The sequence below is a fragment of the Gopherus flavomarginatus genome, chromosome 4 (assembly GCF_025201925.1).
Source record: "Gopherus flavomarginatus isolate rGopFla2 chromosome 4, rGopFla2.mat.asm, whole genome shotgun sequence".
Lineage (NCBI taxonomy): Eukaryota > Metazoa > Chordata > Testudines > Testudinidae > Gopherus > Gopherus flavomarginatus.
In genome coordinates, this window is record NC_066620.1 from 84119618 (window position 1) to 84143009 (window position 23392).

The 23392-nt window shown below is 38.5% G+C and overlaps 1 protein-coding gene across 1 annotated transcript in view; it reads right to left on the reverse strand.

The window, feature by feature from the left end:
• LOC127050062 (disrupted in schizophrenia 1 homolog) overlaps window positions 1-23186 on the reverse strand; it is a 54969-nt gene extending 31783 nt beyond the window's left edge. The window contains exon 1 of the mRNA XM_050951596.1: window positions 23035-23186. Within this exon, the coding sequence (XP_050807553.1) occupies window positions 23035-23186 (152 nt within the window). The remainder of the gene's footprint in view (window positions 1-23034) is intronic.
• Window positions 23187-23392: the final 206 nt, after the last annotated feature.

The following is a 23392-nucleotide window of genomic DNA, read 5'->3' on the forward strand; positions in this document are numbered from 1 at the left end:
AAAATGCCTAAGGAGTGATGAAATGGGTCTGACAGAAATAACCTGGGAAAGTCATTATAAAGGATACAGGATACCATTTAACATCAGAAGGAAATATGGTCTAGTAAAAAGGGCATAGGATTGGGAATCAGGACCTTTGGATTCTATTTCTAGCTCTACCACTCACCTACTGTGTGAGCTAAGGAAAGTCACTTCATCTCTCTGTGCCTCTGTCTTCCTGCCCACTGTTTCATTTATTTAGATTCTGCTCTTTGAGGTAGAGAGCTTTCTCTTACTGTATGTCCATACAGTGTCTAGCTGTCTCTAGAAAGGTAACCACCCTAAGGGAGGCCAGGAAGAAGGAGGGAAAGAAAATCAAGAAAAGTAATGCTTAAGCCACTCAAAAAACCCAGGAAGACCATATTTTTAGAAACCCAGCCTTTTAATGTAGTTTACCATATTTACCATTAATGTTATGTATTAATAGCCATGTTTATACTTGAACATTGCTTAATCCTTCAGAAATTTACCCTTACACCTGTTATCTCAAACATTTGTATCTAGATTTTCCAGCTTTATTTGCTTTTGATTCTTTAACATTCACTCTGCCACTTTAGCCTCCTGCCCCCGCCCCCCTTGTATTTTTTTTTTGATGCCTACAACTTTCCACTGTTCATCCAAACCCGCTCTGTAATGTTCCATCATGCGACTGGATCACATGAGGCTTAGTCAGTCAAGGTCCCCACAACCCTATTTTCCCTGTCAGCTCTGGGTTTAGGAATAATCTGGTAGAGAAGATACAGCTGCAGCTGTATCTCCTTTTGTGTGTGCCAAACCACAGGACTCAGCTGGCACACACAAAAGGAGGAAGAGAAAAAGAATATAGTCTGTGAGGAATGGAAAACTTGGACTCAGTTCAAGCAGGGATATTGGTTTTCCCTTGCTCAGACCCTAGAAAGGGCTTTGATTTTGACTAGCTAGGGAAGAGAACTTTGGGTTGGTTGGGTTTTGTTTGTTTGTTTTTAATTTTGGGGCTGGGAACTTCTCTCACTGCCAATGAGAAAAGCCTGTTATACGCACCAGAGTCTCAATTTCACATTTCAATGCCTACTAAAACAATGTTATATATTTCATCTCTACGGCCACCAAGAAAGTTGGAAATCTTGTATGTTCATTACATACTTTACTCTATACTGATGTTCCCAGAGCACCAAAACCTTGTTTCTGCTGCTCCCTTGTTTCCAAGCTTGTTAACAATCCTTGTTTATTCATGAGTACTATTAACTCTCTTCTCCATCTAAACACTTTGCAATTTCAGTCTTTCCTCAACAAGGTTCAAGCAATCCTATTTCTTTTATTCCAAGATTGCTTTTTTTTTTAATTTCTCCTCCCCCTTTGACACTTATTCCAAATCCTTCTAATCAATTATTTCTTTTTCCTCTATTCTCCCTCCTCTGCCTTCTTCTCCTTGTACCCTGGGACCACTTGGACATTTGGTACCTTAAAACCAGTTCCTCCTCCTGACCTACCTCATTCTCTTACTGCATACTACAACATCGCTAATGTACCACTGTCAAAACCAACTTTTCCACTGGTACCTTCTTACTCCTCCATTCTCCCCATCTTCCACTCCTGTATTTCCTTTGTATTTGTAAAATCTTCTATGGACTTGCCTCTGCCTACTTCATGGACCTTACCTCTCTTTACCCACTCCCTGCACCTTCCCCTATTTAACAACTGACCCCCATCAGGCCTTTCACTACTGGTAAAGAATGTTCTTTCTTGCACCTCTGGCTGCTAGAAATAGCCTCCATAGCTCTTCATTTCATATCATATCTCAGCTGAAAACAATTTTTCCAATTTACTCTCCTTTCTTTCTCCCCCTGCTATTATTCATTATTTAGTGCTGTACTTTTATTATTTGAAGTAACTCTGTAAAACTTCTTGCGATTAAATTTGTATGAAAGACGGTGTACAAGATAAATGTGTATTGTATAAATGACTTTGATTAGATCTAAATTACATGATTTACATATATCAACAAGTATTTTAGTTGTAAACAATGGTTATTGGAGTCTTATCTTCTTGCAAAGGACTCTGCATGTCCTTTACAATGCATATAAAGAGCTACATATATAAAATATTGTTCAATGAGATGCACCAAAGAACGCTTTTTTAACCCATATAAAGAAATTCCTTTTAATATGCTAAGGTCTTGCCTACACAGGGTTAATAAGGAAAATTAATCCAAATTAATTAAAGTGTGAATTTAAAGTGGCTTCGTTAAACTGCATTAAACCTTTTGACAGGTTTCAGAGTAGCAGCCGTGTTAGTCCGTATCCACAAAAAGAACAGGAGTACTTGCGGCACATTAGACACTAACAAATGTACTTGAGCATAAGCTTTTGGGGGCTAAAGCCCACTTCATCAGATGCATAGAATGTAACACACAGAAAGAAGATATTTATACACAGAGAACATGAAAAGGTGGGAGTAGCCATACCAACTGTGAGAGGCCAATCAACTGAGATGAGCTATCATCAGCAGGAGAGAGAAAAATAACCATGGAACTGATAATCGAGATGACCCATAGAAGGTGTGAGAATATTTTAACATGAGGAAATAGATTCAATTATTGTAATAACACAACCATTCCTAGTCTCTGTTCAAACCTAAGTTAATTGTATCTAATTTGCATATTAATTGAAGTTCAGCAGTCTTTCTTTGGAGTCTGTTTTTGAAGTTTTTTTTGTTGCAAAATTGCCACCTTCAAGTCTGTCACTGAGTAGTTAGAGAAGTTGAAGTGTTCGCTCACTGGTTTTTGAATGTTATGATTCCTGATGTCAGATTTGTGTCCATTTATTCTTTTGCATAGAGACTGTCTGGTTTGGCCAATGTATGATGGCAGAGGGGCACTGCTGGCACATGATGGTATATATCACGTTGGTAGATGTGCAGGTGAATGAGTCCCTGATGGCGTGGCTGATGTGATTAGGTCCTATGATGGTGTCACTTGAATAGATATGTGGACAGAGTTGGCATTGAGCTTTGTAGCAAGGATAGATTCCTGGGTTGGTGTTTTTGTTGTGTGGTTGCTGGTGATTATTTGCTTCAGGTTGGGAGGCTGTCTGTAAGCGAGGACTGGTCTGTCTCCCAAGATCTGTGAGAGTGAGGGATCATTTTTTAGGATAGGTAGTACATCTTTGATGATGCGCTGGAGAGGTTTTAGTGGGGGCTGAAGGTGACGGCTAGTGGCATTCTGTTATTTTCTTTATTGGGCCTGTCCTGTAGTAGGTGACTTCTGGGTACTCTTCTGGCTCTGTTGATCTGTTTTTTCACTTCAGCAGGTGGATATTGTAGTTTTAAGAATTAAACCTTCTGTTGACATTTTCAAAGTGAATTGAGCTAAACCAAATTAAAACCACTTTAATTCTGACTATGAGGATCTACACTGGGATTTAATACAGTTGAGTCTGATTTAATACAGTTTAACTAATCCAATTTAAAAATCCATTTGTATTAACTTTCCTAAGAGTTCCCATGTAGACAAGCCCTCAGAGTGATTCTGAATACAAAGAATTTACATAGGTTTATTATTGTAAATTTATTTCACAACTGCTATAAAATTAAGGACAAATTTTTCAAACATATCTAAATTACCAAAACAGAATAGAAGACTAAAGAATGTGGAATGGTAAACTAAATGCATGTACCCATTTTGTGTGTATAGCAGCATGTTTGTATTAGCAGCTGAGATGCACACTTTTGAAAATTGTTCCGCGAAGGCCACAGCCTTATTGTTCAAAGCCCAGAGTCAATGCAGAAATATTTGAGTGGGGAAAATGCACTGCTGGACTGTAATGCAGGAATAACATGGGTAAGTGGCTCCTATTTTCTTTCAACATTCTATCTCTCGTTCTCATCTTCTTTTTGCTTCTCTGGATTTTGACTTCTAGAACATTTTCATGATTGGAAATATGTGCATGTTGATAGACTTAAGTGATTAGATTTAAATTGTACTCCTCCATGTAAATAGCATCCCCATGCCCATCCCCACCAATTTATATGGCAAACATTTTCAAAACTGGGTCATACAATTAAATCCATATTTTAAAAACTTGTGCATGTGTCTATATTTCACGAGACAACTGAATATTGTAAAAATTGTAAAAATTCTCAATCCTGGAAAATGCATAGTGGAAAATATCAATAAACATTCTGTGGTGGTGGATGAGGTTCATTTCTCAGACCTTTACAGTGAATAATAGCATTAGTTATTTTACTTGTGTATAGCATTTGTTTAGAATTTTTTTTGGTCAAAATATTTACAACTTTGTGTAGCAGTCTGCTAACAATATTAATACTAAAAGCTGCAGTCCCTCACTGTGCTGTCAGTATACTGAGTACACACTGAAATACGAATGGCTGGCAATACTTTCTACCAAATGTTTAAAAGATTAAACCTATCAGCAACAGCCATTATCCACAATTTCTCATAGGCTAGGATAAACATCACCTATTGCATCCACAGTCTATAGTATTTAAGAGATGAAATCTAAATTGAAATCTAAAAAGAGCCTGATAATATTATTTCCTTTTTTCTCCTACCCATAAAAGGATAAGCAAACTAACATCAACATCTTGAGGGCATAACTGATTTCTTGGATTTTATGTGGCCAGATTATGTAACTACTCTTTCTGTTCAAGAAAATAAAGGAGAAGTCAATTTTTTTTATTGCTGAAAACCAATAATGGATATTTTATTATGGTTATTAAAAAACAAGACAGTACAATACTAAGCAATAACAATTAGAAAATACACTTGTACAGGAGTCAGAAGGGAAATTAATTTCTGTTTTCTTTTCATCTGCCAGCTATTCATTTTATCTGGCACAAAAAACTTTAATCATGGCCTGTCATTTTTCTATCAATATTCAGTGTCACTGTGTTATAGTTAAATTATCTCTGCTGGAAACACAAAATGATAGACTGCTGCAGTTTACTGTTTCCACTTTGATTCTTAATGCAAGGTGGATGTTGTGATGGAACTGACATTGCAGATGCAGGAAATTAACTAATTTACAAAGAAATAAGTAGCGAGCACGTACTACTCAATTTAGTGCCTCTACTTACTGTACAATGTTTTTACCGTATTATCTAATCTATAATGTACAGAATTTACTGCCTCTTAAGAACTAATTTTTCTCTTTGTGAAGAAATGGAGAAATATAGTTTCTACATTAAAACTTCTACTGTAAATAGCCCTTCATAAGGGTTAAAACTTAGCTTTGGTAGTTGAGCATATTATGCAGTTTCTCAACCCTATTTTACCATTCATCTAATCTGTTGAAGTACCTTCAAGTTTGGTACTAGCACAAATAAGTTCATTTCCATGTAACTTGCCTTTGGATCCTGTGATAATGGTTAAGCCCCATAATGTCAAAAGTTGAGAGTTTTGTTTCTCTCATTAGACAGCTATGGCTGAGATGAGATTTTTTCTATATTATTTAATATATAAATCAGATTTAAATAAGAGGCCTGATTCAGGGAAGCATCTCTACTCAGGATAGCATTTATGCATGCTCCTAATATTGCCTTAAAAGGGATGAACCGAAGCACATGTTTAAATGCTTTCCTAAACTGGGACCTCAGAGCGTATGTGAATGCCCTCAGCTTCCATTGACTTCAGCTGGAGTTGAGGTTGCTCAACCATTCAGAAACACTTATGATTTCACAGGCACTGCCAACTCTACTACCAGAAAATTTCAGTTTCCAAACTTCTGCAACTAGGAGAAAACACAGCATTTGAGATTTGGAACCAGATTCTCAGATGATCTAAATCAGCACAGCTCCACTGAAGTCAAAGCAGCTATGTCACTTTACACCAACAGGAAATCTGGCCTGACATTTTGAAACACTGTTTAGGTTGTACAAGAGAGAATGAGTGCTTGTTTCTTTTAACAAAATGATATGCATAAGGAGCCTGTTCCTCTCAACTCCAGTTACAGTCACTGTGGGTTGCAAGTGCTCAACAGCACACAGGAGAAGCTCAGTACACAGACCAGTTCAAGTTTTTTCTTTAGAACCATCATGTTTTTCAGGTTTGCTTCTTGTACATACAAATACACATTCTACAAAAAGCTCCCTTCTACCAGAGTTATAAGTTACAAGTGACGGCAGTAAATGTCAATTGAATTTGTGATGTGCTGAATGAACTGAGTTTATTCAAATGAATGACTAAAAGACAGGAAGAAGAAATGCCCTTTGGTTGAGCAAAGGCTTGAAATTTGGCAAGGGGTGGTCTTTGTGTCAGGGATGTCTCCCACTCTATATACTGGCTTCTGGATAGGACAGAGAGTCAAGTTCAAGGTCTTGGTCCTTATTTCCCAGGTGCTCAATGAACTGTACCCAGAATATCAAAAAGATCACCTAAAAGCTCTGGGATGAGGCTTGTGGTTCACAACTTCACTCCTCAAGCACAATGGAACTTTCTGTCACAAGGGAAAATCATAGAAGATTAGGGTTGGAAGAGACCTCAGGAGGTCATCTAGTCGAACCCCCTGCTCAAAGCAGGACCAACACCAACTAAATCATCCCAACCAGGGCTTTGTCAAGCTGAGCATTAAAAATTTCTGTGGATGGAGATTCCACCACCTCCCTAGGCAAACCATTCCGGTGCTTCAATACCCTCCCAGTGAAATAGTGTTTCCTAATATCCAACCTAGACCTCCCCCACTGCAACTTGAGACTATTGCTCCTTATTCTGTAGCCTGCCACCACTGAGAACAGTCCTAGCTCCATCCTCTTTGGAATTGCCCTTCAGGTAGTTGAAGGCTGCTATCAAATCCTCCCTCACTTTTATCTTCTGCAGACTAAATAAGCCCAGTTCCCTCAGCCTCTCCTCATAAATCATGTACCCCAACACCATAATCATTTTTGTTGCCCTCCACTGGACTCTCTACAGTTTGTCCACATCCTTTCTGTAGTGGGGGGGCCAAAACTGGACACAGTACTCCAGATGTGGCCTCATCAGTGCCGAATAGAGGGGAATAATCACTTCCCTCTATCTGCTGGCAATGTTCCTGCTAATCCAGTCCAATATGCCGTTAGCCTTCTTGGCAACAAGGACACACTGTTGACTCATTTCCACCTTCTTGTCCACTGTAATCCCCAGGTCCTTTCTGCGGAACTGCCTCTTAGCCAGTTGGTCCCCAGCCTGTAGCAGTACATGGGATTCTTCCATCCTAAGTGCAGAACTCTGCACTTGTCCTTGTTGAACCTCATCAGATTTCTTTTGGCTCAATCCTCCAATTTTTCTAGTTTACTCTGGACCCTATCTCTACCATCCAGCATATCTACCTCTTCCCCCAGCATAGTGTCATCTGCAAACTTGCGGAGGGTGCAATCCATCCCATCATCCAGATCATTAATGACCTGGCTGAAAAGCTCATCTGTGCAGGAGAAGCAGCTCTCTCAGGACTAGTCTAGACTATGGAATGAATTCTCACAAGAACTAAGGACCATCATGAACCTCACCACCTTCCACTCCAAGTGCAAGTCCATTTCTTTACTCTTCCCTTCTTCAATATAAATACACAGCACTGTGTACATTAAAAAAAAAAAACTAACAAAACACTACACCGCACACAGAATTGTCCCTCTGGAGAAGGGACATGAGAGAAAACAAACCACAGGTGACCAATATTAGTCACATTGCTTAATGCAATAATGAAAGGTGCTCAGATACTATGGTAATGAGCGTGGTATAAAAGCCTATATAGCATTGAATACCTGGTGACCTTAAGAGCTTAATCTAAATTTAGACCTAAAATATATTTATTTAGATAAAAGAATACCACATTCTAAAATGTCTAGTATCTCTGAGTTCATTGGGCCACACCATTCAGATTACTCCGATCTGTTAACTCATATCACAATATCCTAACCTGGCATAACAACAGCATTTAGAAGCATCTGAAAAATAAAGTGTTAAGGTAAAGAATTGGGGTGTGTGTATGTCAGAAGATTCTAACAAAATACACCACTTCTGCCTTTCCCAGTAGTAATTTGAACATTTGTGTATTATGGGTATTTTTTTTCACTTTAGTTAACAGTGCTGAAGTTCTTGCAGGAACTGGCTAAGTTTTAAATGGGACAACTGCACCCCTTTACATGCTGTGTACCTCTGAGATATGGAGTTGATTTGGGGCTTTGAGAATATGAAATCCTGTAATAGGAATACATGCAATTTTCATCTGTAGTCACTGTTAGCATACAAATTCCTTCTATGTTCATACATAAATTCACATAAACTGTAGGTAGAGACTACATAAGATAGTAGCCAGCTGCTCCTTTAAAAGGAAACTTGTCACTAAAATCCTTCACTATCTGTCTTGGACAAATCAAGAAAGAAGGTTCGCAGAATGGATTCTCCCTAGACTAATGATTGGCAACCGGTTAATGAAGAATATAAATTGGTGTCCTTGGATTTAGGTTTCTTCATGGAATTCATATAATTCAAATAAGTAGAAGGAGGTAAGGAAAGAGGAAAGTAAGCAAATGAGAAGGATAATGCAAGGAAAATCATACTCCATCAGTTTCCACATATGGAAATGGCAGTATTGCAAAGGAAGCGCAATAAAAGAAAATTGCTTATTCTCAGGTAAACTAAGAGGATGTAGCAGGAGAAGGGCTACAATGACATTAATTGACTTTAGTAAATTGTTGAATTGTATCATTACTGGTGCAATTGTCAAGAATTAGAGAACAGCACACAGATTGAAATGGAGAGATATGGGGTATTTAAGGAAGGATGGGAACATAATAAACAGCGACTAACAATTTAGAGGGATTGTGAACTTTCAGGACTTTTTCTTTTTAAGGAATGCTGATATTTGCTGTTGCTTGAGGTAGAATCCTATCACTGCCCTCTGGCTGATTTTGACATTCTAGGTATAAAATGACTTGAAGGGAAGAAGAAAAGCATGAAGAAAATACATTTCATTTCATGAATAAGAACAGAATCCCTTTCCCAGTAACCTTGGCATTAGCAATGTCCCACTGTAAGTCAGTCTTAAGAGATGAACAATCAAAGAGAAAAGATAAGATAATTTAGTACAGAAGCCTGGATAAAGTCCCAGCTCAGATGAATTCTGAATTATTATGGACAGAGAGCTAGTAAGGGCTGAATTATTGTATTTCACCATTTCAGAAGTTTTAAGGGACACTGGCAAGGACGACAAGCCCAATTTTGACATACTTTTTTTCCTCTTTGTATCTGTACAAAATTTTGTCTTATTGCCAAGAATTTTTTAAGGTACAGATGTTTTCCTCCCACAAACAAATGCTTTCAAGCTCTTTTATTACTTAAAAAAATAAATTGGAATCAGCAGTCCAACATTCATGAACTGGAATAATGGAAAACAAAAATCAAAGGCACAATGAATGTGTGGAGTCTGCGATGTTAGGGGGTCTTTCTTCACTTTCTGCTGTTTTATGTAGTAGCTAAATATTCCTAACAAAATGTTCCTAGCATAATGCAAACCATAGCAATATTGGTTTAATATCAGATATTAAACTCTCTAGTGTCTGAAGTAGAAAAATAAAAGTATTAGTCTGTCTCCCACTCCTGGATAACTGTCAGCCTGAAGGCCCTGCCTCCTCTCTTGCCCTGATGTCACATTACACTGAAAACTCTCCCCTATCCCAGACACAATCTGAAGATTCCCCCTACCATTTACACAGGTTACCCCCTACCCACAGCAACTATTCTCTTCACCAGTGGTGCTCTAACACATCCTCACCACCACAGGGGTGTGGGAGTAGGGGTTCCATCACTGCAATTGTTTTCCTTTCTGCGGGCATTCATGGGGTAAATCTCCCTCTTCCTTACGGTCTTGCCTGGTGCTAGGTGTGGTACGTATTTCCTCCTCACACTGTGTGGTGCACTGGAGGGAGGAGAAGATCTGGTGGAATTTTCATTTCTGCTGGATGAGAGAGTAAACATTAACTCTGCTCCCTGCTGAAAGACATGAGGGCAGGAAGAAACAGTGGGTTGGAGAAGAGAAGCTGCTTTGCAGCCCATGATGTGAATGGGTTGACTGGCGCACTCTCCCAACATCTGACAAACTCCACCACTGAACATTGCCAAACTCTTATGCCAGGGACAAGTCTCAACTAACTTTGAGCTCTGGTACCCTGCATTTCCAGAGGGATGGTCTCAATCCCTACCCTGTCTGAGCCGTGGAAAAACTTTCTACACCCAAACACACCAGTAACAGCAAAGATATTTTTTCCCATCCATCTTACCCAATTCACCTCAATGAAGTATTACCTTCAAAGTTCCAGTGGGACTATTTAAATTACAAACCTAATCTACTAAGCATATCCTAGTTATTGTACGCTTGCAGGACACTACAGAAATCTTAAAATATATTTGGGGCTGTCGTGAAGTCATCCCAGAAATAACATTGTGACAAATGGCTATTAATTTTGTTGTAATTTTAATATTCTATTATTCTTTTTGAGCTAAAATCTTCACCTGAGCCTGGGATAAAAGGGTGACAATTAAGTGAATGAAGACAAAATTCTACACCTCACATGCAAACCAATTGAATACAAGTGGTGAGAAAGATAAAGACATTTAATTAGCTCAGGGCAAGAGTCATCATCTTTGGAGGCCACAAATGAATAGACCATTTAACTCCCAGCAAAAATAAAAGGTCCTTTCATGCAGTAGAAGCTTGACAGATTTCACTTGACTAGGCTGGAGCTTGTTAGAGACAGGGGATAAATTAAACTGGAGAATGGCAGGTACCGTCTGAGTCCCCCCTCTCTCACACAATACATAGACATACCATGGCTTCCTAGACACAGGCGTTTAAATGAGAACTCAAAGAGAATGGACTGTAAGTTGAAAAAGAATCTTATTTTTTGTAAGTAATAGTTCTGCCACATTAACAAAACCTGTTGGCTACTTTTCTGTAATGCACTTTTCTGCATAACCCACTTTTATTGTGCAGAGTTCTTCCTTTGTGTTTGGCTTTTAACAATCATTCTTTACATTATGGTTGTGCACAGAGGTCCCAATCAGGTTTTGGGCCCCATTATGCAAATAAATATTATGGGCCAGATCCTAAACATTGAGGTCAATGCTCCTACATAGACTTACACCAGCTGAGCATCTGACTATATTTGGAGATGTGATGGGAAACTGTACCTCCACCACTAGACCCATCAATCTGTGCAGTCTTTCAAGCATCAGTTCTCACTTTAGTCCTTCTCAACACCTACATGCAGCCACTCAGTGAGCTATTCAGATGACATGGGCTCAAATGCCAGCATTATGAAGATGACACATAGGTCTGCTATCCTTCACCACTTATGACCATTCCAGTGTGAGGGAATACGTTTGTACAATTCATGAATTCTGTGAGAGATACCCTATCAGTCTGTGTCAGGCTGCAAACTCCATTTTGAATGTCCAGCCTTTTGCCTCTTCTCGCTCTGTTTGCCACCATGTTGAGTTTAAATTCTAAACACTGTTGACAAAAGAACAATAATAAAGGGCAGTTGACTAAATACCCATTGGTTGGAAATCTATTTATTCTACACACTTACTGCCCAGAAGAACTGGGTTAGCAAGGGGGAAGTTATATTGGCAACAAAGTCACATGTGGGGAGTGATCTCTGCTCATGTGAGAAGCTGACATTGGTATCACCTGACACAGAGAGCTGAAGGTTTTAAAAGGACAGAGGCTGGTCTGCTCAGGTGCCATTTTCTCCAGTTCATGAGAGACCACTCTCCATGTGACTCCCTGCATTGCCTGCCTTCCTGGACACCAAATGATCACTATGACTCACAAGGGACGAGTGAAATAGAAAGGGACATGCATATAATGTTTATTGTTTTGTATGCTCTGTACTTCCTAGGCTTTGGCTGATTAAGCCTAAAAGAGCATAAATGTGTTAGACTCTGTGAAGGGTGCATGGGTGTGTGTGTTCACTGCTTCACAACTGCTGCATGTCTCTGAGGACTCATCTACACTGCATGCTTCTTTTGGCAGTGAGTAGAGTATATACCCGGATAGCCCCCCAGCACAGGTATAAACAGCAGTGTAGATAGAGGGACAACTTAGGCCAGTAAAAAGCCATTCCTGAAGGGGGTGAGTATGTACGCAAGTACACCCTACACACCTAAGCTGTCTCTCCCATGTCTGCACTGCTATTTTTAGCAGTGTAGTGTCCCGTGGCCTCCCTGCTGCTGGAGCCCTTCCTTGCTACAGGGAAAGGCTAAGGCGGCAGGATTCAGTGATGAAAGGCTCTGCCAGCTCCCCGTCACTAAAGCGTACCTCTGCCGCAGGGAAAGACTCTGGCATCAGGGAGCTTGTGAAACCTTTCCCCACTGCAGGAGCCTTTCACTGACGTGTGGCTACACACTGCAGTGGGTACACTACATCCTTTTCACTAAGGAGCGTAGGTACATGTACCCACACGCTGCTAACACTGGTGTGCAGGGTAGATGTAGCATTAGAGTTAAACTGTAAACAAGAAGCTTCACACATGTGGGAGAGGTGTATGTTTAAGTAACTGGGAGATCTTGGTGACCAGCACTGGTCTGGGTCTTTGGTTAGGTGAGCTAAGGAGCGCCATTTCAAATAATGGGGAGAAGACTGAGAATCAGTACCCAGGAAAAGGGCCAAAGGCGCCAAGGAAGGAATCAGTGCTGCGAAGTGCTTGAAACACCCTTGGAATCCAGAACAGCAGAGACTTGGTTTCCCCTCACAGCAGTCCTAGTAAGTCACCAGGAGCGGGGATTTGCAATTATCTGTGATACCTACTGCTTGGATGAGATCAGTTCACAGATGTAGAATAAGCTGGCTAAAGCTGAAACTGAGCAAGACAGAGGTGATGTTGGTGAGCAGGTGAAATCACACTGAAAAGTTTGCAGCCACAGTACAGTCTCCTTTGATTATAGATACATACCCACAATTGGTCAGCTTAGCCTGTAGTGTAGAAGTAATCTTGGATTTCTCGCTGACACTAAGCTCTCATATAGCAACATACACAAGTAACTCTTTTTATCATCTCTGGTTGGTAAGGAGAATTCACCCTATCTGGGTGGATGATGACCTAACCTCAATTATTTCATGGCACTGTCACTTCTTGGCCGGACTGCAGCAACATAATATAGCTGCCCGTAAAGCCTGCAGCACTTAGGAATCTCCAACTAGTACAAAATGCTGCAGTGCACCTCGTCAGCAACACAAGCTACTGCAAGCATAACAAACCGGTCCTCCAATTTCTAGCATGGCCTCCCATAGGATTTAGAGTCAAGTTCCAGGTCTTGTTCCTTCAATCAGCTCCATGGCTGGGCTCACCTAAAGCTTCAGGATGGAATCATGGTCATCAACTCCAGTTCTCAAACACAATGAGATTTTCTACCAGGAGGTTAAAGCTTGTCTGTGTGAGAGAGAGAAATTTCTTGGGGGCCAGTCTGAGACTGTGGAATGAACTCCAACAGGAACTAAGGAATATCAGAAACATCACTATCTTTCGCCCCCAGGGTAAGGTGCATTTCTTTGACCTTGTCTTCTCTAACAAACATCCAGTTTAACAAGCAATCCAGATCACTCTGAACCAGTGATCTGTCCTCTTCATTATTTACCACTCCCAAGATTTTTGTGTCATCTGCACACTTCATCAGTCATGACTTTTCTTCTGTGCCACTGATAAAAATGTTAAATAGCACCATGCCAAGAACTGGTCCCTGTAGGACCCTCATGAAACAGACCCCACTCTATGATGATTCCCTTTTACATTTTGAGACCTATCCGTTAACCAGTTTTTAATTCATTTAAGGGTGCCATGTTAATTTTATCTTGTTTTAATTTTTTAATCAAAATGCCCTGTAGTATCAAATAAAATGCCTTACTGAAGTCTATTACATCCACACTATTACCTTTCTCAAACGAACTTGTAGTCTCATCAAAGAGAGATAGCAAGGTAGTTTGACAGGATCTATTTTCCATAAAACCATGTTGATTTGCATTAATTACCTTACACTGGTTTAGTTATTTATTAATCGAGTCCCATATCCACTGCGCTATTACTTTATCTGAGATCAATATCAGGCTCATAGGACTATAATTACCTGGCTCATCCTGTTTGCCCTTTTCCAAAACTGGCACAAAAGTAGCTTTCTTCCAATCTTCTGGAACTTCCTCAATGCACCAAGACTTACTGAAAATCAACATTAATGGTCCAGCAAGCTCCTCAGTCAGCTCTTTAAAAACTCTTGGATGCAAGTTATCTGGATCTCCTGATTTTAAAAAGTCTAACTTTAGTAGCTTCTGTTTAACATCCTCCAGAGATACTAGTGGAATGGAAAGAGAATTGTCGTCACCATATGATCAGACTGCATAATCTGTTTTTCCTCCCAAATACAGGACAGAAATATTTATTGAACAATTCAGCATTTTCTGCATTATTATTGATAGTTCTACTATTTCCACCTAGTAATGGACCAATTTAGTGATTCAACCTAAATGGAGCACAAGGTCTGGTCGAAGAGGTGAATATTGCTGAACCACTTGGTAATAGCAACCATAATAAAATTAAATTTAATGTTGGGGGGAGGTGAATACCAAAGGAATCATCACAGTAGAATTTAACTTTAAAAAAGGGAATTACACAAAAATGAGGAAGCTAGTTGAATGAAAATTAAAAGGAACTGTCACAAAAGTGAAATGCTTGCAAACTGCATGCAACCATTTAAATACACCATAACAGAGGATCAAACTAACTATATACCCCAAATTGAAAAAGTAAGAAGACCAAAAAGATGCCACTATAGCTAAACAGCAAAGTAAAACAGGTAAAGGCAAAAAGACATCCTTTAAAAACTTGAAGTAAATCCTACTTTGGAAAATAGAAAGGAACATAAACTCTGACAAGTCAAGTATAATTATGCAGGCCAAAAGAGAATTTAAAGAGCAACTAGCAAAAGATTAACAGCAAACAAAATTTTAAGTACTTCAGAAGCAGGAAGCCTACTAATCAATCAGTGAGGCCACTGATGATCAACATGCCAAATGACAACTCCAGGAAGACAAGGCCATTGCAGAGAAGCTAAATGAATTCTTTGCATTGGTCTTCACTACAGAGGATATGACGAGTTCCCCACACCTGAGCCAGTATTTTTAGATGACAAAAATCTGAGGAACCATCCCAGATAGAGGGTCAGTAGAGGAGGTTTTGAAACAAATTGATAAATTAAACAGTAATAAGTACCAGAACCAGATGGTATTCATCCAACACTTCTGAAGGAACTCAAATATGAAATTGGAGAACTAGTGACTGTTATATATAACCTCACGCTTAAAACAACATGTACCACATGAATGGCAGGTTGCTAATGCAACACCAATTTTTATAAAAGGCTCCAAAGGCAATCTTGGCAATAGCAAGCCAGTAAGCCTAACTTCAGTACCACGTAAATTGGTTGAAACTATAGTAAAGAATAGAATGATCTGACACATTGAGGAAGAGTCAACAGGGCTTTTCTAAAGGGAAATCATGCCTCACACTCTATTAGAATTCTTGGTGGGAATCAAGAAGCATGTGGAAAAGAGTGACAGTGTACTTGGACTTTCAGAAAATCTTTGACAAGGTCCCTCATCAAAGGCTCTTAAGCAAGGTAATCACTCATGGGAGAAGAGGGAAGGTCCCCTCATGAATCAGTAACTAGTTAAAAGATAGGTTACTAAGGGTAGGAATACATGGTCAGTTTTCAAAATGCAGAGAGATAGATAATGGGGTCCCCCAAGGATCTGTACTAGGACCAGTGCTGTTCAGCATATTCATACATGATTTGGAAAAGGAGGTGAACAGAGAGATGTCAAAATTTGCTGGCGACTCACAATTACCCAAGAAAGTTACATTCAAAGCTGATTGCAGTGTGTTACAAAGGGATCTGACTAAACTGGGTGAGAGGGCCATAAAATGGCAGATAAAATTCAGTGCTGATAAGTGCAAAGTAATGTATATTGGAAAACATAATCCCAACTATACATACAGAATGATAGGGTTTAAATTAGCTCATAGACTTTAAGGTCAGAAGGGACCGTCATGATCATCTAGTCTCACCTCCTGCACATGCATGCCACAAAACCACACCTACATACTTCTGTAATAGACCCCTAACCTCTGGCTAAGTTACTGAAGTCCTCAAATCATAATTTAAAGACTTCAAGTTACAAAGAGTCCACCATTTATACTAGTCCAAGCCTGCAAGTGAACTGTACCCCATGCTGCAAAGGTGAAAAACCTGCAGGGTCTCTCCCAACCTGACCCAGGGGGAAATTCCTTCCCGACCCCAAATATGATGATCAGGTAGACCCTGAGAATGTGGGCAAGACCCACTAGCCAGACACCTGGGAAAGAATTCTCTGTAGTAAATCAGAGTCCTCCCCATCTAGTGTCCCATCACCAGTCATTGGAGGTATCTTATGCTAGCTGTCACAGATTGACTAAATTCTATTGTAGGTAGTCTCATCATACCATAAACTTGTCACGCTCAGTCTTGAAGCCAGTTAGGTTTTTCTTCCCCTACTGCTCTTCTTGGAAGGTTGTTCCAGAACTTCACGCCTCTGATCGTTAGAAATCTACATCTAATTTCAAGTCTTAACTTGTAGATGGCCAGTTTATATCTATCTGTTCTTGTGAACACATTGGTGCTTAACTTAAATAACTTCTCTCCCCTCAATAGCCAAGAGAAACTGGAACATGTTTGAACTGCAGCCCTGGGCTCGAAGGGGTGCCCTTGATTCAAGTTTATTAAAACCCAGGAAATTTGTGCAGCTCTGGTACAACCCAGGATGTTCCAGAAAGATATACCGCTCTGCCCTAAACAAGATGGATTGATTTAAATCAAAGCTTTTTAAATCACTGATTTTAATCATGATTTAATATCAGCAAGCAGGAAATCTTGATTTAAATAACTGATTTTAATCTTGTTTTGCATTTGTACGTTTTAGTTATTTTCCTAAAGATTAATTCTCATTTACTGATCATTTAAATATGCTGATTTGCAACTATACACTACATCTATGCACACTTATTTAAGTAATTAAAGCTTAGCTCACATTTATTCAGATTCTTAATTTTTTATATTTTATACATTAGAAAATTCTGAATAGTACATTTCTTATTTACTGGATAATTGTTTGTGTCTAGCCGTATGTGGATAGAATTTAAGTCTCAATTAAAATTGAACAGAAATAGCCTTTCAATGTTTTTATTAGTTATCAACATGTTTTGCATATTAAGCAAACTGAATTACTAAACCAAATAAGAAAAACCTGTAGTTAGTGAATTGACTTGATTGTTTCCTAGTCACTATGTCCTTCACGATTTTTGAACTAGTAAATCTCATTCTCTCACACCTGTTTTTTATTCAGAGATTGGAAGAGGAAATCATTCCTGCTTTTTCAACTCCTAATTGGTTTAACTTTGAATGTACTAATAATTGAGCTGAAGTAGCTGAATACACTGAAATAAATAAATTATTTTCTCTGAGGTTACTGATGTCAAAAGTTGATTTGGCATTTCAACAAATCCAGGTTCCAGGTTGCTTAGCCAGTGACTGCCACCAGTTTAGTGGTTTTAATTTTTTTTAGAGCTTGGCAGCAAACAGATAATGCTTACTACTATTTTTTTAATATTAATTTAATTAATTTTAATAGATTATAGTAATGTTTAGGCCTTAGCATAGGTTGCCATAATTTCATATTTAATTATAAATAAGTTTGGTTTTAAAAATATACTTTATTTCATTTCAATCAGATATTTTTTTTTTAAATCACCATTTTTTCCCACCCTGGCCCTAAGGGTAGGTAAGTAATGAAGGTGAAACCAGGCTTTCTGTGAAGTAAGCCTATTTTTATATGCATCTATATTTTCCCCTCAGTGATGTGCACAGAGGATGAAATATAACAAAATGAAAACATGTAAAGATGCAAGGGAGAAAATCCAACACAGAAAATGGAGATGAAAGGAAGAAGTGGATACAGAAGACAAGCAGAAACACAAGAAGAAAAGAAAGAAAAATAACCCAATAGAAGAAAGACAAGAAGGAGAACGAGGAATATCCAGAAGAACTAAACTGAGGCTGAAATCAAACTGCTGAAGATAAAGGTAGGAAAATGGGGTGGGGAAAGAAGTTTTCAAGAAAACAGAAGAAAAGGAGGAAAGAATGACTCATATTTCAGTGGGCTCACATTTGTTTTTACAACACTTAGTTTTCAAAGTTGATTTAAAGAGCAGATGATACCTCCTCAATAAGGCCAAGCAAATATAGCAAAAATTATTCAAGAATATTCTTGTGAATAAAACCTACCAATTCACTTTGTCACTATTCATAACCCCTTTTTTCTTAAACATTTGGATGAGCTTTTATTCCCAAGAATGTTTATGGAAACAAAAAATGTCATGAACATTCGCAGGAATAAATATTCCAAAGAATGCTTACAAAGGAAGTACTTCATTGGCCATTTGGAATGATTCATATAATAGGTTAGTTGAACAGTTATAAAAGTTTGCAAATAATTTGTGAACAAGAAAGGGAAAACAACTCTGCTAATATATCCTAGATTGCTACAATTTTTTCCTCCTAAAGAAATCTGTATGAAAACAAGATTTTTATTTACAAGTTCATATGCTCTTGCTGCTGTTTACCTACTTGAAATGATAATCTTTCAATTCATGACACCATAACCTTTTCCACAGCAAACAATTGTAATGTCACAAACAGAGAGTTATATTTCAGAGTAGGAATGAACATCATGAGCAGATGAGCCCGTAAGAAAAAAATCCTCTTTTCATGACACCATCTCACACAAGATGAAGACAGAACAAAGCAACGGAAATAAATATGTAATACAAAAAAAGCAGAATTTATTCTCCATAGAATGGGCTTCAATCTTCTCAATGTGGCTTTAGCAGCACTTCAAGGCTTTTTAGATCAGTATTTCAGGAGCCAACGAGTTTTGTTCTTTTATTGGAGCTCATCAGCTGCAAATAACTGTCTAAACAATGTCTTAAAATCAGAAAATTTTTAAATCACAGTAAAATATTTCTGTAGCAGAATGCTTTCAGATGCCATGAAAAGGTGTCATCTTCTATTCATGTCATAAACCTATTTTGTAAGTTATGTATGGTATTTACTTTCTATGACAGCAATTGCCACTAGTATACTAGATTTTCAATATAAAAGATAGTTATATGGGGCTTAACCCCTGCAAAGCTTAGTTACAGAAGTTACATAGTTATTGACATTTGTGGTCCATTGAAGTCAGTGGCTGCCTTCAGGTGGGTAGAGACTACTCAGGTAAGTAATAGTTTACAGCTTTTAGCCCCTGGTGTGACTTTTTTTGTTTTTACTTTTATATGCTCTCTTCTATATTCAAAACCAGGAATATAGATGTGAAAAGTAGAGAAAGCATAACTAAGGCCCTATCTGAATTGCAGGATGATTGTCAAATAATTGCAGCTGAGTTTCAGACAAGACACGAAAAATCGTGGAAAAGTAATAAGGAACCTTTATTAATTGCTGTAATTTGGAAAAGCCAGCGAAGACTTATTTGATTAAGAAAAATTTGTTGGAATAATATGAACACTCAAGTATTATGTTATGCCTGCTAATTTTTTTTTTGATAACCAGACATTTTACTGCAACTATATTAGTCATTAATGCGTGAGACTGACAGTCCAAGCCCCAGTCACAGTCAGCTTGGATAAATAGGGTTCCACTGTACTAATGGGGAAAAGGTGTGTGTTGCAAACCTGAAAATGTATGCAAAATTGTGGACTGTGCAAAATAAGCTAATTAAAATCAAAATTGCAGTGGAAATCTAGTATTGTGGGATCTTCAATTTCCGCAATATCGCAAATTAAGTGGGGCCTTACGTATCACATATCTCCCACTTACGGCGCACACAAAAAAGAGCTCTGTGCATTCAAGTCTTTCAGTTTGTTCCTGAGCTCTAAGATCACCAATGATATGAAACAGCAGTATTATTAGCATGCTAATCTCAGTATGCCACTTTCAGAATTCTCAGATTCAGCTCTGGTACATGATGTCTATCTGAACTGCAGTAACTTTTATTAAGGCCATGCTATTTGGCATATAAAATGACAGAATGTGTACAATAGTGTAATAATTTTAATACTGTTTTGAGATATTTTTAATTTTCAGAGTATTATGGAATGCAATGTGGTTGTAATTAATCATAACTAGTCCCTGTGCAGCAGGATGTTTACTGAGCACAGAGGGAGTGTCTCAAGGGGTTTATCCCACTGAAGATGAGAATTTCAGATAAATTAAAAACACCATACTCTAGGAAATCATCAGTTTGGTCTCCAAAGTACATATCCTTTACTCTGCAGCTCCACGGATATTTTTCTGATAGCTCTAGGTAATGATATGTCCCCTATTACCAGAGTAAATGAGCACCTTCTATTCCGTGAAATATTTCCCCCTATAGCATACAAATCCCATGGCTCTCTGTAACATTCTTTCAAAAGGGTGAGTTTGTAATTAAAATCTTTACTTGGTCTAATGGTTTGGTGAAAAGGGTGATCCTTACATGGTGTGAAACATTTAGGGGACACTCGTAAAATAAAAATCATATTCAATAACAATGGGACGTATTGTTCCCTCCACTTCTATGCACATAGATGAAAGGTGTTCAGAATACTGGCCAACAGTGACTGGCAAACACATAAGGGATGAAGTTGGGAAAGAAGCCATGGTAACATCATCCCCCCTGGCTCTACGTGTTATGGGGGTAAGGCTCGACAGGGTGGGTGAGGAATCTGGGGCAGGTCACTCTACATGGCATCATCCCATGTCAGACTCTCACCGGTCCTCGCTGCAAGCTTTAAAATTCCCTCAGAAGGAAAGTAAAATACAGGGAGTTGTTTGGTGGGAGTGTGAGGACATAACACAGAGGGGCTAGTCTTCTGCATGGATACCACGGCTCAACCCTCTGAGGATAGCCTAGGAACCTTGCAATTTCCCTGCAGTTTCTGGACATCCATACTTCAGAGAAACAAACCTTCTGCCCCATATTTGGTCAGGCAAATTCTGCTCCTTAAACCACATGATATATTGGGAACTCAGTGAGGGGAATTTTATATTTTCCTGCTCTTGTCATGGATTTTTCTACAGGACAGCCCAATCCAGTCCCTTGTAACAGATGAAGACAAACACCTTAACTCCCATTCAAGTCAATAAGAGTTACTGGATGCTCAGCACTTTTTAAATTGAGGCAACTTATTTGTGTGTCTAAATATGGGCTTAATAGCCTATCTTTAGGCACCTAGGTGTGAAAATCTTAGCCTCGTTTACCCATTTACGCAAGCATGGTCATTTTGATTTATTCAGCTTGCATAGTGAAAGAGACTATTCAGCTTCTACTCAGTGTCACTTTCTGGTTTTCATGCATTAGCAGAAAGTTGTTGTAAGTTTCTGTTTCTAACCTTATAATGAACCATTTTAAATCCCTCAAACGATTTCTATCAATTATAGTCATGAAAACACTCCCATTTATATTTGATTTTGTAAATTCCCTTAAACACTCATCAGAATTAGAATTGAGGCCTGTAACTACTGCAGCGTTTTTTTATTTCAGCAAGCCTAACACTGCGCTGCTATCCCTCCTGTATTGATCATGTACATTATGTAAAAATGACTAAGCGCTGGCCATCTGAACAGCTAGGCTATAACCAAATTTGTTCTGAACTAGTCAAATTCAGATCTTGAGGTACTGGTCTCCATCCTCCACTTTTCTTGGGGATGAGGAAGTACCAGGAATAAAATCCTTTCTCTACAAAGTTTGGTGGAACAGGTTCAATGTCCCCTAGTGTTGGAAGGGATTGTACCTCCTGTCTTAGGAGACCTTTGTGAGAAGGATCACTGAAAAGGGGCAGGGAGGAAGAGTGAACATCTTAAAGTATAACTAATCACTTGCAGATATATACGAACAGGTGAAACATGCTTTGTGTTAGACTGTTGCTCCTTTAGTAAATATGAGTGCAGGTTATCCTTAAAACACCACGCACTCGTCATGCTCCATTAAGCAAGCAGCTAGACAAATGAACACAGTCTTACACCAAAGTAAGACTGCTATCATTACCTGTACTGTCTCCAGGAGTTGACAAAAGCCACTATTAAGATAAAACAAACACTGCTGAATGCAGTGGTGGATTTAGAGTTAGTGGGTCCCCGTGCGCAGCTTCATTTTTGAGCCCCCCCACCTCCCCCAGTACCCAGCCAAGAAAAAGAACATTATCTCTTATCTCTCCACTGTTTTTCATTCTTTTTTTCTTCATCCACCTCCTATATTATAAGTAATAGGAAGTTAATTAAAAAGTGAGGTACCTTGATTGTTTTTGTAGTCTAACATTTTTTCCCACAGTCCACTTGAAAATTGCTGAGGGTTTCGGCAGACCAATTAATGATCTTTCCAAATGTTGTTTGTACTGTTAGCTAACTGCTGTAAAATGCTTTGGATAAGAGTACTTTATAAAAAACCTTAATAACCTTTCCTCGGTCCACCTGAATGGAGGTCTTGGACCACAGTTTGAGACCTTCTGGTCTAGATGAAAGCTTGTATTTGCATTACGCTAATGTGAAAAATGTGTAAAAATAAAAAAGTACAGATGATGCATGAATGGAAAAATAAAAGTTAACTTCCTCTGAAGAAACTTATTCAATTTGAAAAAAAAATTCAGATAATTTTGTAAAGAAAAAATGTAGAAAAATGCTAAGACATTGTAAGTAAAATTTGTAAAGAGGCACCTTCAATTGTCAATATTGTGGAACTTGTCAAATGTTCCTGACTCATCGTATTTCACAAATAAGTTTTAACTTGTTGCAAAACAGGAAAAGAATGTTCACCAGAAATATTTGTGAAGGGTATTGTTAAAAATATTTTCAGAATGGTTTCCACATTTGGAAAGGTTGCCTGCAAACCATTATGTACAAGTCTATACAGATCAACTGGTAATCTTGAAGCACAGATCTCATCATTTTTGATCAAGTGAAACCTTTCATTCATTTTATCATCAAAAAGATATGTGTCTATGTCCTCTTGGTAGAATTCACTTAATTTCTTACCGTAGTGACTTTTAGCATTTTCATCCATACTTCCGTCAAAAACATGCAAAATAAATCAAAAGTTTTCTAAAGAAATTCACCTCTACTCTGCAATTGCACTATTATTGTGTCACAAATAATATGGACAGTCTCAACAATGATCGTCTCTTTCATTTTTAAATTGATTTCATTGTCTCTAGTTTCATGGAAAATTAACTTCCTGTTTTTTTACGCTTCTCATCAGATATATCAGAG